Raw genomic sequence first — 14643 nt, 5'->3', positions numbered from 1 at the left:
CAATAGCAGATAATTTGAAGTTTAATCTTTCACCTTCTTTTTCTCCAAATGAGTTAGTTTTTGAGCATTGATGATAATGAGGACCACTTTTGTGTTGATGATGATGATGATGTCAACTTCCACCGAATGACTGAATGAGAAAATGAATAATTGCTTGACCGACATATATGTTGGAAATAAATAATGGTGCATTCCTTTCGTAGAGAATCAAAACATACAAAATGGGAATCAATACCATCTAATATATTCTCTAATATATTATCCATATTAGTTATTAATCATTATGTTAAAGATAACTTTCTTCTACTTTATTTTGTAATTTTCTATTAATTTCAATCCACAAGAGAGTATTTAAAAGGGTGTTTGGATTTGTTTTACATCAAAAAAATAGATGTTTCTATTTTCTCCAACTTAAAATCACTATTAATTATAAGTTATTTTATTTAGATTATCCATCTCTACCATTTATTTAGATAAAGTGTCACACTACTTGAATAATTTTGTATAAAATAGTAAAATGCATTTTGGCAATCAATTCTAAAAAAAATATATTTGTGTTTATTTTAAAAGAATGTGACATGATTTATAGGGAATCTATATAGTTTTTTTTTTTAATTAAGTGGGAGAAGATCCAAAATGATAAAAAGTAGAATATGCATGCTATGCATGCAATGGGAATTAGTAAAGTGAGAATTAAATGCAATAGTAGCGATCTATAGTTGTTATTAAATATAAAAAAAATTAATTGTTTGTGGACATTAAAAAGTCGAGAGAATAGGGAATTACAAGTTATTGTTTCTGAACATTAAAAAGTAGAGAGAATAGGGAATTAATTAAGAGTTTAGTATGATTATGGTTTTTAAAGATTAATTTATAAATTAAGATTTAATTAGTAGGAAATTAATTAAGAGTTTAGTAGGATTAACATTTCAGGCAAGGCTTTATTACATACTTAACTAAAACAATATCAAAGATAAAGAAATTGCTTACATCACAATCAAACCACAAATGACAATCCAAATATAAAATTAAACATATAATCAACATTTTCAACACTTATATAATCATTAACATAGTACAATGTGATCGAAAGTATAAAATCTTCAAGTTTAAACACATTAAGTCTTTAAATTTCAAACTTTTATTTTAACAAATGTAACTTGTGGCGACTAATCTTATACTTTATCACCCATCTTTCCATACTTATTGAATGTATTGCTAATTAATATCTTTCAAAAAAAATTGAATATTAAAACAATTCTATTATTTATTTTCATTCGAATAATCAATTATATAAAGTAAATTTTATGAGAATAAAATTATCATTTAGAAAAATGTAAAGTTTAAATTTTTGAAAAAAAATAGACATAAATTAAACTTTAAATTTAAAATTTTAAAATTCAAATTAAAAGAAGAAACCTAGAAAAAAAGAACAAAGTAAAAGATTTAACATTTAACTTCGAAGAAATAAGTGCAAATACTTAAATAAGCAATTGGAAAAGAGAAAAAGTAGACTTGAAAAACTTGAATACTTGATACGATTTAGTAAAGAGAGACATAAACATTAGTTTTTCATTGTTCTTTCTCATTTTGGCTTGGTGTTACAAAATTATCACTATTTGATGTCCACCATGTTGTCGGGACCCCTTAATAATTATTTTTAAATAACGTCTTTTTATTTTCAACAATAGTCAATATCTTTAAACAAGTTATTAAAAGCCTCATATTCAATCTCATTATTTAAACACAACAAGTCTTACCTAAACAATAAATTAAGAAAATATTAGTGGGAAATGTGATTATTATTTTGGTAAAGACTTAGAAAATGATATTTTAAAAGCGACAGTAGTTTAAAAATAGTGATATTCAATTATTTTAATATAAATTGTTTTGTTAATAGACGAGTTTCATTATTTTAAAACACATTATATTTTTAGAAACTACTTTTCTAGAGTTCTCTGACTTCTCTCTAAAGGTTTTTCCTCCTTACTCCTCTAATTGAAGAATCGAGATCGTAGGATTGATCCTTGCAACGAGCTCTTCAATATGGATCGACCAGTTTCTTCGTTTGAGTAAGTTGAGTTTTCAACCCCTTTTCCTTAGTCTTTTCTTGTACTTGTTGCATGTAGGCTCTACTTAGTTTGCATGCGCCCTTTGAGTTTCCAATTTGAGTCTCTGTTGATTAGTGATTCTAACAGTGTACTCTGGTTGTGTTTTTGTGACTTGCAGCTATTTTAGGACCCTAGAGCTGTTTGGTCATCTGTCAAGTAAGGAGAGCTAATTTCTTTGATTTTAATTGATAAGACAAGTTTTATTCGAAGCTTGTATGATGATATGATAGTCGATTTGAGTGATTGAATGGTCTGGTGGATTTTGGTTTGTTGTATTGTAGCATTATTGCATGAATTTGGTTGGAATATGCCTTGTCTGATATTTAAAGAACCTTGTTGAGATTGCTTGTTGAATGTATCTGTTTTGATTGATTGAAATGATGGAGTTGGCGTTATAATTGGTAGCAAAAATGTTGTTAAATCTTGATGTCGCGAAAGATGAAAGTCGTGGCTGGGTTTTGGGTCTTATTTGGGGGGTTTTAATAATTTCTAGAGGAGTGGTTTTGGAGAGAAACCTGATGTTGGGGTTGGTGTCTAGGCCATTTAAGACTTGTGTAGGCTTTTTAGTCTAACTAAATTTGATGTGAAATGTTTATAATATGATATATGAGTTTTAGAGTTTTGATTTTGGTTTGGTTTTGGTCAATATGTAGGTTAGGGATTAATTTTAGTCAATAAAGGGGGGCGGGGTGGAGAGAGGGGTGTTTAATAGGTGAAATATGAGAATAATAGTTTTATGAGTAAAGTTGTTGTTCTATGTTTATCTTGAGGTCATTTAAGACTTAGTTAGTTAGTACTTTAAAAATCTGGTTTAAAGAATTTGAATTATGATATATGAGTTGTGGGTTGTATGTTGATTGGTTGCATCTTGATTCTTGACCAAATCACCAAATTGGTATCTATTTTAAGTTATAAATCTATTTTTGGATTAATTCTAGTGTCTAAGATGCCATTTTGATAATTTAGATGGGTATTGAGGGTAACTAAATTAGAAAATCATGTTGTTGTAAAAAATTGACAGGAATAATCGATTTTCAAACCTGGTAATCAATTATTTCAGTCAGAATTGCTTCCATTAGTATAAAAACAGCGTATAACGTCACGCGTTTAACGTCTAACCAATGAATAGCCAACGTTAAAAATGACCGGTGACATTTTTGTAAATAAATGCAATTATTAAACGTCGTTTATAATTGTAATTCGACATAAAAGGATGTAAAACGTCGAATGCCCCAGTGTTAGACGTCAAAAGGTTTGTGAATTCAACAAAAAATTGAGCGGAAGATTGAAAATTCATTCACTTTATCTTAGCGCGCGAGACCCTTTTCTCTTCTGAAACTTTTCTCGAACGAAGTTTGACGACCATCACATGTAATCTTTATTTCATTTGATACAAATGCATTTTATTTATGATTTTCGTTTGTTTTGACCGATTATTTTCGTGCTTTTGTTCTTCATAGGCACATTCTGTTTTCTCTGTCACTGGTGACGACACTTTATTTCGACAAACCCACCTTTTGAAGCTTAGTTTTCGTTTTCGTTTTGAAGAACTTATTTGTTGAACTTGTTTTTGTTTTTTTGTTGAACTTGTTTGTTGTTGTTGTTTAGTTGAACTTGTTTGTTGTTGTTGTTTGATTGAACTTGTTTGATGTTGGTTATTGTTATTTGTTGTTGATACTACGTTCATAGTTCTTGCTTTATAAAATATCAAAACTGAAATTTGTTGTTTTTCTGCTTTTGAGGTCTCGTAGAGTTGTAAAAAAGGATCACAATTAATTAAAAAAAAATTGATTAACATTGTATATTAACAAAATTCGATGTTAAGTTAACGTCGCTTATTTACAAAATTCGATGTTAATTTGACATCGAATTTAAAAAATTTGACGTCAATTTAACGTCTACTAATATGACGTCGTTCGCGAATTAATCGTTAAAAGTCCAAAATATTCAACGTTGTACGCGATTTTTGTACTAGTGTTCTTTGCTGAAAAACTCTTTAGAATAATCGATTATCAAATTTAATAATCGATTATTTCAATAGGTATTATTGTCTTTGCTTAAAACTTTATGGAATAATCCATTATCAGGCATGATAATCGATTATCTCATAAGAAAATGGATATTTATGATTTGTGAGCGTGTTTATGTATGGTAGTTGTTCACATACGATATGGTGGTTATGATGGTATGTATAATTCTAATACATATTAATGCTTATTGGATGGTATATTTGTGATTGTGAAAAATATATGTGATGTGACAAGAACCTCAAAGTCTATGTTCAAGTAAGTTGTGGTGAATGCTTGATGGTGAGACTCAATAAGCAGGTATCATAATATTCTATCAATTATACAACTCATATAGAGATGAATGAGATTACAGAAAGAATGACAGAAGGTCTTTACTCTAGCCCTTTGGGTCTTAGGAGTGGAAGATTAACCTCATGGATAGTAGGTCTAGTTACATTTGTTTATAATTATGCAGAGTATAAATACTGCCATGGGTGCACACCTTAAGTGACGTCTATGTCAAGCATAGTATCAGGATAATTGAATTTAGAGTCAAATGTTTATATGTTTATATAAGTTATAAAATGTTTTAATATTGAACTAATATGTAGTGTAGGAAATTGTCTATGAAGTTTTCTTTTGAATACTAGCTCACCCTATTGTTTTCTTTGGTTGTTCTTGGTGTGCTATTTATTTCTTCTGCGATGATCACCTTATTGGTAGAAGCATATGAGAGTTAGGTATTGAAGTATCGCTGGTGGAGGATGGTGATGCTACAAAACATCTTCTTATGTTTAGTGATTAAGTTTAGTTCTCATTGATATAATTATTATTATGATTATTTTATTTTATATATATGTATGAGTACTAAATCTATAATTGGTGAAAAATCTGTTTTATTTTATTTATTTTACCTATGATTAACGGCTAAAATTGTAATGTTACAATTCTTACTCTAATTCCTTTATTAGTACTTAATCCATCCAAATATAAAATTCATTGATTTATTTCTATACTGGCTTTTAAATTTTAAAATTGTAAAGAAATTTTTGTAAGATGTCAATTCAATTACCTAAAATAGATTTTGATAACAAAAGTTCATTAATACTACTCCTTTACAATACAATTGCATCGTAACTTCATTTAATATTTATGTTTGAAACATAAATAGTACAAACAAAGACAGCTTCTCAATAAGACTATATCAGTTTCATACTAATTTAAAAAATATGTACTTAATTTGAAATCAATCTCCTTTTGATCTCTTAGGCCTTGTTCTTTTGAGTGGATTTGAGGGAGTGGATTTGAAGGGATTTGAGAGGATTTAAAGATAAATTTTTTTGTCGTTTATTTGAGTGAATTTGGAGGTAAATGAGAATAAATTTGGAAATAAATTTTTTTAATTTGTCACGTAAATACAATTTTATACTAATTCTCACAAATTTTATTTACAAATTCATTCAAATAAACGACAAAAAAATTTATCTTTCAAATTCACTCCCTCAAATCCAGTCAAGAACATCTAAGTCTTTCCAGCTAACTTTAAAATAATTTTAAAATAAACATCCTTTAAAAAGTTATTCTTACCTAAGAGAGACTTGTAATATTTTAATTAATCTTTTCATTTGGCCCTATAGAATTACGTGTTATATACCTACCCTTTTCACTTTAAAATTATAATATTCTTTAACTTTTTTCTTTTAGTTGACAACCATAACTTCTCACTTCAATGAATTAATCTATGTACTAATAAAACTTTCGAGATTTTTTACTCAAATTATCTGAAATCTCCTAATTTGTTTTCATTTTCCTCGATTATTTACTTTTACTAACAATAACATTTGTAATTATAGTCTCAAATTTGAGTTTTAAGTACATAATTACATTAAATGCCAGATTTTTTCTCTTAGATTTTTACTTATTGGAAATAAAGTTTGGTATTTTTAAAAAGAATTTTGTTTTTCATAAGTGTGAGTGTTGCTAATGTATTAATTTGAATAGGATTAGGAGAAAATAAAATTCCAACCATTTGATTTCTTTCTTTTATTAAATCTAAACCAAATCAACTGGAAAAATTGTTTTCAAGAAAAAAATACATGATATTATTAAGAAATTCAGATATGATTTTTTATTAAGAGATAAATAATAATTTTTAATATCATGATGTACTTCATCTAAATAATAGAAAAAGTATAAAAATATTTATATAATATTATAAAACTTAACACACAATAGATAATAAGAAAAGTATATCGTTGGTAATTGTGATTAATTAGATATGTAAATCAAAATTCTATACTCAATCAATTGTTTAGGATGTTTGTGGTGTGATTTGGTTTGATTTTAGACTAAAAATATTACCCTATAGGTTGGTCGGATTTTGTGATTTTATAAATATTTTGGTACCTATTATTTATTGGATAACTATTAAGCTTAAAAACATTAACAAGGAATAAATTTTAAGAAAAACATTACATATTGGTTGTTCTAAAACATCATATGATTATAATCACAAGTTTATAATAAATTTAATAGTCATGTTCAAAAGTTAATTAACTCTATACTACATTAACTAAGAAGTCTATAAATTACAAAGCCAACTAAAATAAAATAACACTAGATTTTCTCCAATAGAAGCAATACTGAGAACAATTTCAATTGACAAATGTAAACTAATCAAACTGAATCTAGTAACATTACTATTTATAACTCAGGTTCATTTTAGTTATATGGAGTTAGATACTAGACTACAAAACACTATCATTGTCATGTCATCTTAGCCAGAGAATAATAATTGAATAAATGGTACACATGCTAGACTCATAAATTTTATATTGTTCTATCACTATCAACAAATTACCAATCATGTTAGCACCATAACAAGCTTATATCATGGGTTGCTTTCTAGGGTGATAGTCCTGTTGTGTTTATTATGTCTTATAAAAAAAATAACACTTTAATCTTACCAAATCATGATTATTCATGAAAATCACTTGTCCAAATTCACTTCTGAGTTTTTTTTTCAGTCGCTTTGTTAAGCTTTCAAAACATCAAAATCAATGTCCATCAGTTTAGTGTATTTTGAAAGCTCAACAGAAAATTAGTACAAAAAAAGCTTACCAAATAATCCAAATCATCAAAGATGATGCTATTGTGCTAAGCAGCTTAGAACCATGAATAATATTAATCATTGAAAACAATTCAATCCCAGAAGAGTCAATCAGTATATGTAAAATGAGAATATAAGAAAGAGACATATAATATTAACAATGTCATGTTACTTTAGGAACTATCTTCCTCTAAATGGGGAAGGAGAAATTCTTAATCAGTTCTGTAGTTCTATAACCTTCAGGTTTGCCAAATTAACTTCACAGTTGTAGCTCTTTGCCAAACTAAGGAGAAATTCTTATTCAGTTCAATCTTGATACTTGTGCAGCATATGGATTCAATTGCTTAGCTTCTCTCTGCACAAATTCAACAATTAATTTGATGGTAGAGTCTGGTCTTTCGAGATGCGGAAGATGACCACAATGGGGTATTTGGCGAATTGTTGCATCAGGTAATTCACAGTGGAGTTGCTGCAAGTGAAAAAGTTCAAAAGCAAACTTCAGTTATGATATTAGCATGGAATAGTGTTCCCTTGCAGTCCAATAAAGTGAAACAAGATGAGTCATGATCATTACTTTCCAGCATGTCAAACAAATATTGTACATTTCTGGCTAATCACAATGTTAGAAAAATAGTGCCACAGGGTAACTTACCACCGCAAACTTATTGCTGATGATGCGGTCATTTTCACCCCATATTATCAGTGTTTTCTGCTTTACCTGATAGACAAATTCAAAACATCTTAATGAGAATGATATCAAGTTTCTTAATAAAGAATGGAACTCCATCCTGGACATCCATTTGTTAGATATTCAAGTGAGTTTAAGTTCTACCTTAAGTAAAAATGGGAATGTTAACATATAAGGAAGAAAACTCCATATCTTATTACTTTAAGATTTTGGACTTAGGTGGTATCAGGTTTCTTACATAAGTTGTTTCTTACATAAGTTGATTCATGACTCATTGGTGTTATGCAAAATATAAGGGTGTGGTTCAACTTGAAACAGACTTTAAGCCTAAATCAACGAAACCAGTTTGTAAGATAAAGTTTACACCCACTTATACATTGTAAATTGAATTATCTCTAGTCGACATGAGATTTTCAATAATATACAATTATTTTTTCTTACATTAACCTCATAACAATATTTAGCTTTCTATGTAACTCACATGTCTTCCAAGCCCATTTTCATCCTAATGAATAAAATCATAATTTTACTTTGTTTTTCTGGCAAAATATAGCTCTGATCATAAGTCTTGTTGAAGATATGATTTAATCAGGTTCAGATTAAATAGGGATATAAGATATATTTATTAGATATGTAGTGATTTATTTTATTACCTTAATCATCCTGTACATACTATTATAAAATGAATGTGTGTATGCTCAGAATACACACTACTCTTGTAATCCTACAAGTCTAGTCTAGCACAAGTCTACATAATTTAAAATAAAAATTGTCAAAATAGAAAATTTCAAACAGCAATCAAAACAATGCAGACAACCTTCCAAACATTCCGGTTTATGTAAGCTGTAGCATTAAATCCGACAAAGCTCAAATGATATTGACAGATGAATAGATAAATTTGCTCACAGTCTCCATCTAAGAAATGTTTGTTCTAAAATTTACTGAAAAAACTATGTAAAATTAATCATCTTATGCATTTTCCTTACAATATATGTATATACATATAAAGAGTTGCAAGAGAAAACATGAAATTATAGTCAAGTGGACCTTAGGAAGCATTTTTATTTCATTAATAACAATTGCATAAAAAATTGACTCATTCCATGGTGAAGATTAACAGTTCCAAGTATCCCTGTGAGTTAAACCACTTCTTCAGTTCAAATGACACAAAAATAAGGCAAGCACTCATCAACAACTTGGAAAGCTTCACATACCTTTCCTATCAAAGGAGAAACATTGTAACCACCACTTGTCATAAAATCCACAGTAGCATCATTCCACCAAGGTAATAAACAATGCAACCGGCCAACCTATGCAATACACACGATAACTGTTAGCATTATTCATTCTTGCACATTCAAACTCAGACTATGAGAAGCTCATTGTGTGAAGGATCTTCTCATATATCCTTGGACAGACAAGAGATCCCTTGACAAGAGGATAACTATTGAGATACCAGACATGTAATTCTCATGTGAGATATTTCCAGAACATGAAAATTTATCATGTTTCATTTAAATAAAAGAGTTGTCTTCATTCATTCAAAGTGAATGGTTTTCTTGATTCATTCAAGATGATGAATTGTCTTTTCTAGATTCAATCCAATGGTTATAAATATAATGCTTCTTAACATCATTTGAATCTAGGAACATGTTGAGATGTTTTTTGTTAGAATAATTATGTTTAGAAAAGAGAAAATATGTTACAAAAAGGAGCTTGTTAAACTTCTATTCTTTGGCTCTATTTATAGAGCTAAAGTGTAACACAATTAAATACTTACAACATCCTAATCTTGAAAACAGATTAATATCTTCAAATCTACTCAACATCTTAAAGATTTGAAACATAAACAAAAAATTCCTAAAAGGGACTAAATTGTTCAATTTAAAACAAAAGATATTTAGCCATGTTTTTTAACATTGCTCCTGCCTTAATAAACATATTCCTAAAATACTAAATAATTCATTTTCAAATTAAAGATATTAAGGCATATTTTCAACACATGTTCTACTGATAGAGAAAATGATGTGACCATTCATGTTCATGGAATAAGTGCATGAATAGACATCAACTATTCATGAAAGACACAACCTAAAGGAAAGTGCTTAGCCATGCCTTGAAGACATCATCCCCAGCTTTCTTTATCTCTTTTTCTTCTACCCTTCAAAGACTCAATCTTACCAACAATTCCTATGTAAATTTATTATTACTATTTCTTTTTTTTAGGTTCTTGCACATAGGATCACACAATAGACATGTAATCTTCAGCTCATAACAGTGACAGCTCGTAATATTTGTTAGAATTTTCTGCTATCCTGTACAAAGTGCTTGACCATGTGATGCTGAATTATCCAAAAGTAAAAACTGAAGAATGACCCATTGTGAAGCAAAGAATGGATAAAAAGGACATGTATACCAGGTTACAACAAATAAAGCTGTAATTCTAGAATCAGAAAACTTACATTAGTCCAATCAAGGCTAGCGCTGAAGGAAATGTTTGTGAAGGTCAAATAGGTGGCATAAAGGCGTAATGGAAAGCTCTTCAATAAATTAACCTGATCCAAGAGAACAACAGTGGTGAGTTGTAATTTAATGAAAGTCCTTAAATTCCAAATCTCCTCATAACTACAGCAACTGATTTAAGTCAAAATGAAGGAACAAAGATGCCATTTCTAAAAGTTAAATGTCATATTATGAAACTCTGTATCATAAAGAGCCAAAAGAAACAAGCAGAAAAACTGCATAGAGAGAGATGGGGTTTGGTGTGATTTTGTTGTTAATCTCCCGTGTTAATAATAATATAGTAATTTGGAGAGATATTCACCCCAGCATAGGCTACTGATCTGGGTAAGGTTGCCAGTTTTCCAGTTCCCTCTGCATATACACTAGCACCAATCAGAACAAGCTTCTCCACCTGAAAAGATGAACTGCAAATAAATGACCACAGGACACCAGAGTCATTTGATGAAGAACTCTTCTGCAAAATGGATCGTGGTGGGTATTTAGAAGTCAAATTATTGAATGGTACGTACAGCTTCAGGATAATTGACAGCAAAGTCAATGGCAACAGCAGAGCCAAGGCTTGGTCCAACTAATGTCATTGGCCTTCTGATGTAGTATTTCCAAAACTGTCATAGATAAATATCCATTTCACTCTCAACACAGTATGCAAAGAAATAAAAACAGATGTAGAAAGAAACTATAGTTATTGAATGCATCCTTTATTTAATTTCCTTAGACCATAGTTGATGAACTAGTGAAAGCCTATAATTTATCTGAAATGTTTCTCCAATTTGATGACAACAAATTTACTATGTGAATAAACTGATTGACTTCTGTTGCTGTTGTCTTATTCATGCAATCAACAATACAATTTATAAACTCACATATACATAACTGTTGTACTCAAAATAGACAAAAACAGCTAACACATTAACTACCCATAAGACTCCAATGACTAATACATTAACTACCTGTACTGCTAATACATTAACTAGCCATAAGACTCCAACAGCTAATCCATTTAAGTTTATTCCAAACCCAACTCAATTCACAAAGTTAGATAATTTAGGGAAAGAATTTACTAGGTGGAGCAGATTTTTCAGATTTATTTACATCTTATAGCTGTGCAGACACCAACTGAGTTTCACTTTTCAGATTTAATTATGAGTTGGGGATACAATACAACATATACACTTACTAACACATTAGTACCTGATAGAAGTGATCACGCTTTGATACCACATTACAGGGAGGAAGTTTTTCTGATGGACAGAAGAAGAAAAAAAAAAGAGGAGAAAGCATCTTAAAAATGTCATGAACAAAAGGGTAAGTAATAACATACAATAGGCAAAGTAATAAAAACCAAACCTAGATCAGAGAAACCCCAACCAAGAATGTCAATGGCCCAGGTCTCAATACCAGATTCCTCAAGCAATGGTAAGACATATCTCCATTCTAAACAAGAGCTGAATAACAACACAGCATGAGTTTCAGGGGTAACTTGTGCATAAAATGCATAAATAAATTTGTCTCTTGCATATTTTGAGCACCTGTCAAAACCATGTAGAAGAACAACTGGAGTTTCCTTGCTCTGCACCATTGGCTTCACACAACTACTCATGATGGGATTTTCTGAGAACCTAACCTAATTAAATCAGACAGTTATATGAATGTGAGGCACACTGGTTGGTACTCTATGCAAATGTGGCAGGTAAGAAGCATCATAGTGGAACAAACAGTGAAACTGAATTCATGAATGGATCAATTCTTATGAGTTCAGTGTCCATTAACAAAAACCAGAATCTGTGTTGAAAGTTATGTCAAAACTTTCTGAAGCTTTTAGTTGACTGCATCAAACTGTGTCCAAGCAAAAAATAAGAGAAAAATCTACTACATTCATAGGCTTAGAAAGTTAGGACTAGTTACAAGTTTTAAACAGAGGAAATCAGAGATCTCAGCAAGTGAAATGAAGATAATTTTCTAATGAAAAATACTTCCATTAATAATGTCACACAACAAATTATTTAATAAAAGACACATTCCAGAAGTACATACATTTTTCATTCCTGGCCAAGAAGAAACTCCGGAGTGTGTCGAAGGACCCAAAAAATCATGAATTAATCAGAAATAACATTAAAAACTCCAATAGACCACAACACAGCAGTGTCGAACCGAGCATTAGGGACCAGAAATGCAAACCCATCCAATCTCCTCCACCTCTCCAAATATAATTCCACCCAACAAGTTTTCGTTGCAAAAACCATTAGAAACTAAAGCAAATCTCAAATCCAACAAAAATAATACCAGAAGCTTGCTTACCTTTATTAAAAATCAAATAAAAAATGGAAAAAACCAAAGAAAAAATGGGTTTAAGCAAATCTTCACGACAGATTTTGATTTTTCTTTTCCAAAGAGGTGTTCACACATCACAAACCAAAAAACTATTGCTTGTTCAGAAAACTGTGGGAACTAAAAGAAATAAAATCCTTCCAAATGTCAACACTTTGTTTACAAAAGCTTTGATACATAACTTGTTTTCCAGAAACATAGATTTACTCTATTAAACTAGAAAAAAGTATAAATAAAAACACATTATACTTGAAAGGAACAAAAGATTCGGATACCCTTTTAACTTTACACAAGAAAGATGCAAAAACAGTACGCAGAATATCAAAGGAAGAGGCAGGGAACTGAAGAAAGTAAAAAGATGAAATATTTACAGGCACAGGTAGCCTCTGAATCCGCATGGCGAATTTTCTGGCAGAAGGGTCTTGAATGGTGTGCATTTCTCTGGGGAGAAAGGAAGGGAAGGCATCGGCAGCAACATCAACCCGTGGAGAAGAGATTTTGGCATTGCATCTGAGTGGCAAAGACAATGCCGCAGAAGAACAAATGGACACAGAGAAAAACATGCTGGGTGGGTGCAGTGAAGAAGATGGTGAAACCTTATGCTGTGCCACAGTCACTCACACAGTGTCAGACATGCAGAGCTTGTTTTTAGAGTGGTGTAACTGGTGAGAGTACGTGTAAGAAGGTGGTGGCTCATGTGGGGTGGTGTTTAGGGACAAAGTGTCTTAGGGTAGGTACCCTTGTAAGAGGTAGCTACTTAGCTACTTCTATTTAAGATACTTCTCTACCTTCTTCCAACTCAACATCAAACAACAGTGTTCTGTCAATATTGATAATTATTACTATTATTGTACAGTGAACTAACTCCCATCTACCCCGTTTCTTCTCAAATGTATCTCTTGTCTGCATTTAATTACACACATGATGCAATGCCAGAAAACTTGTGTTGTGTTTGTGTACATAAAGGTTTTAGTGTGGAAACATATGCACACTCTTATCATTACAACCACTTTTGAGTATACTGTTGAAGAAAATGCACAAAAGTGAAAAATGATGTAATAGTTTGTGTTAGTGTTAACAAACCTTCACATGTAGCAAGGAAAAGTACCAAGTTTAAAGAACTGTGTTTCATTTTTGTATGGTACATGTGACATTATGTTGTGCTCTATTTCACTAATCGTTGATGTTTTTTAATGATTTACACTAAGATTTTTCATTAAATCATATATATATATATACATTAATATAATATTTTTACATAACACATATCTTTTCATTAAATTTAAAGTATAATATTAAATAAATAATAAATCAATAAAAAAAACTAAAAATGTCTGAAAACAAAAGACAAACTAAAAATAATGAGTTTATGAGAATAAAAAAAGATGTAAGGGAATTAAAGTGTTTTATACGAGTATTTGTAGGTTACGGTATTTCACTGTTGTTTGGCATGTTTGATGTAAAAAAAGGATACAAAGATAGTAAGGTATTAAAGATGTAAATGAATCCTTTGATTTGTTTTAGCAACAACTCCATGTGGTGGTGTCAGATAAAATAAATATAGAACGTACACAAAAATATCACAGCAGTACTTTGATCTCATATTTTCTCTTTCTGCAAAATCAAATCAAATCATGAAGGGTATCCAAGCAAGTACATGCTTATATACATCTTTTATAGGATAAAACACTATTCATATCAAGTGTTACTCTCCCAAGTACCAGATTCCTAAAAAATCACTAATGCTGAGTTTTGCACATAATTTACTGTTTAAAGGGAATAACGCAAATGGATGGTGGAAGTTTTCATGGTCGTTTGAATTGATTACTGAAGAGAAGAGAACGAGTGAATACAGAATTTAAACTTTTTTCAATC

At 30.2% G+C, this 14643-nt stretch overlaps 1 protein-coding gene across 2 annotated transcripts; it reads right to left on the bottom strand.

Moving 5' to 3' along the window:
• Positions 1-7285: 7285 nt before the first annotated feature.
• LOC108341230 (uncharacterized) lies at positions 7286-13522 on the bottom strand. 2 transcript variants are annotated; one of them, XM_017578919.2, is made up of 10 exons: positions 13140-13522; positions 11970-12064; positions 11788-11885; positions 11632-11681; positions 10950-11045; positions 10742-10831; positions 10380-10472; positions 9132-9227; positions 7882-7947; positions 7286-7698 (listed from the first exon to the last, which is right to left on the bottom strand). In XM_017578919.2, the coding sequence occupies exons 1-10, from the start codon at positions 13329-13331 to the stop codon at positions 7531-7533; spliced, it is 1044 nt and encodes a 347-aa protein (XP_017434408.1). In that variant the 5' UTR covers positions 13332-13522; the 3' UTR covers positions 7286-7530. The 2 variants fall into 2 exon arrangements, with proteins under 2 accessions (XP_017434408.1, XP_017434409.1); XM_017578920.2 differs by having other exon boundaries at positions 11970-12059.
• Between the last annotated feature and the right edge of the window lie 1121 nt (positions 13523-14643).

The sequence above is a fragment of the Vigna angularis genome, chromosome 10 (genome assembly GCF_016808095.1).
Source record: "Vigna angularis cultivar LongXiaoDou No.4 chromosome 10, ASM1680809v1, whole genome shotgun sequence".
NCBI classification, from domain to species: Eukaryota; Viridiplantae; Streptophyta; class Magnoliopsida; order Fabales; family Fabaceae; genus Vigna; species Vigna angularis.
This window is presented reverse-complemented; position numbering and strand designations above follow the sequence as displayed.

Excerpts from the sequence above, each read along its gene's own strand:
- LOC108341230 (XM_017578919.2), bottom strand. The coding sequence starts at position 13,331 with ATGTTTTTCTCTGTGTCCATTTGTTCTTCTGCGGCATTGTCTTTGCCA. Across the intron at positions 10,473-10,741 it reads GATCAGTAGCCTATGCTGGG|GTTAATTTATTGAAGAGCTT; the intron begins GTGAATATCTCT and ends CTCTTGGATCAG. Across the intron at positions 7,948-9,131 it reads TTTCTCCTTTGATAGGAAAG|GTAAAGCAGAAAACACTGAT; the intron begins GTATGTGAAGCT and ends TTTGTCTATCAG.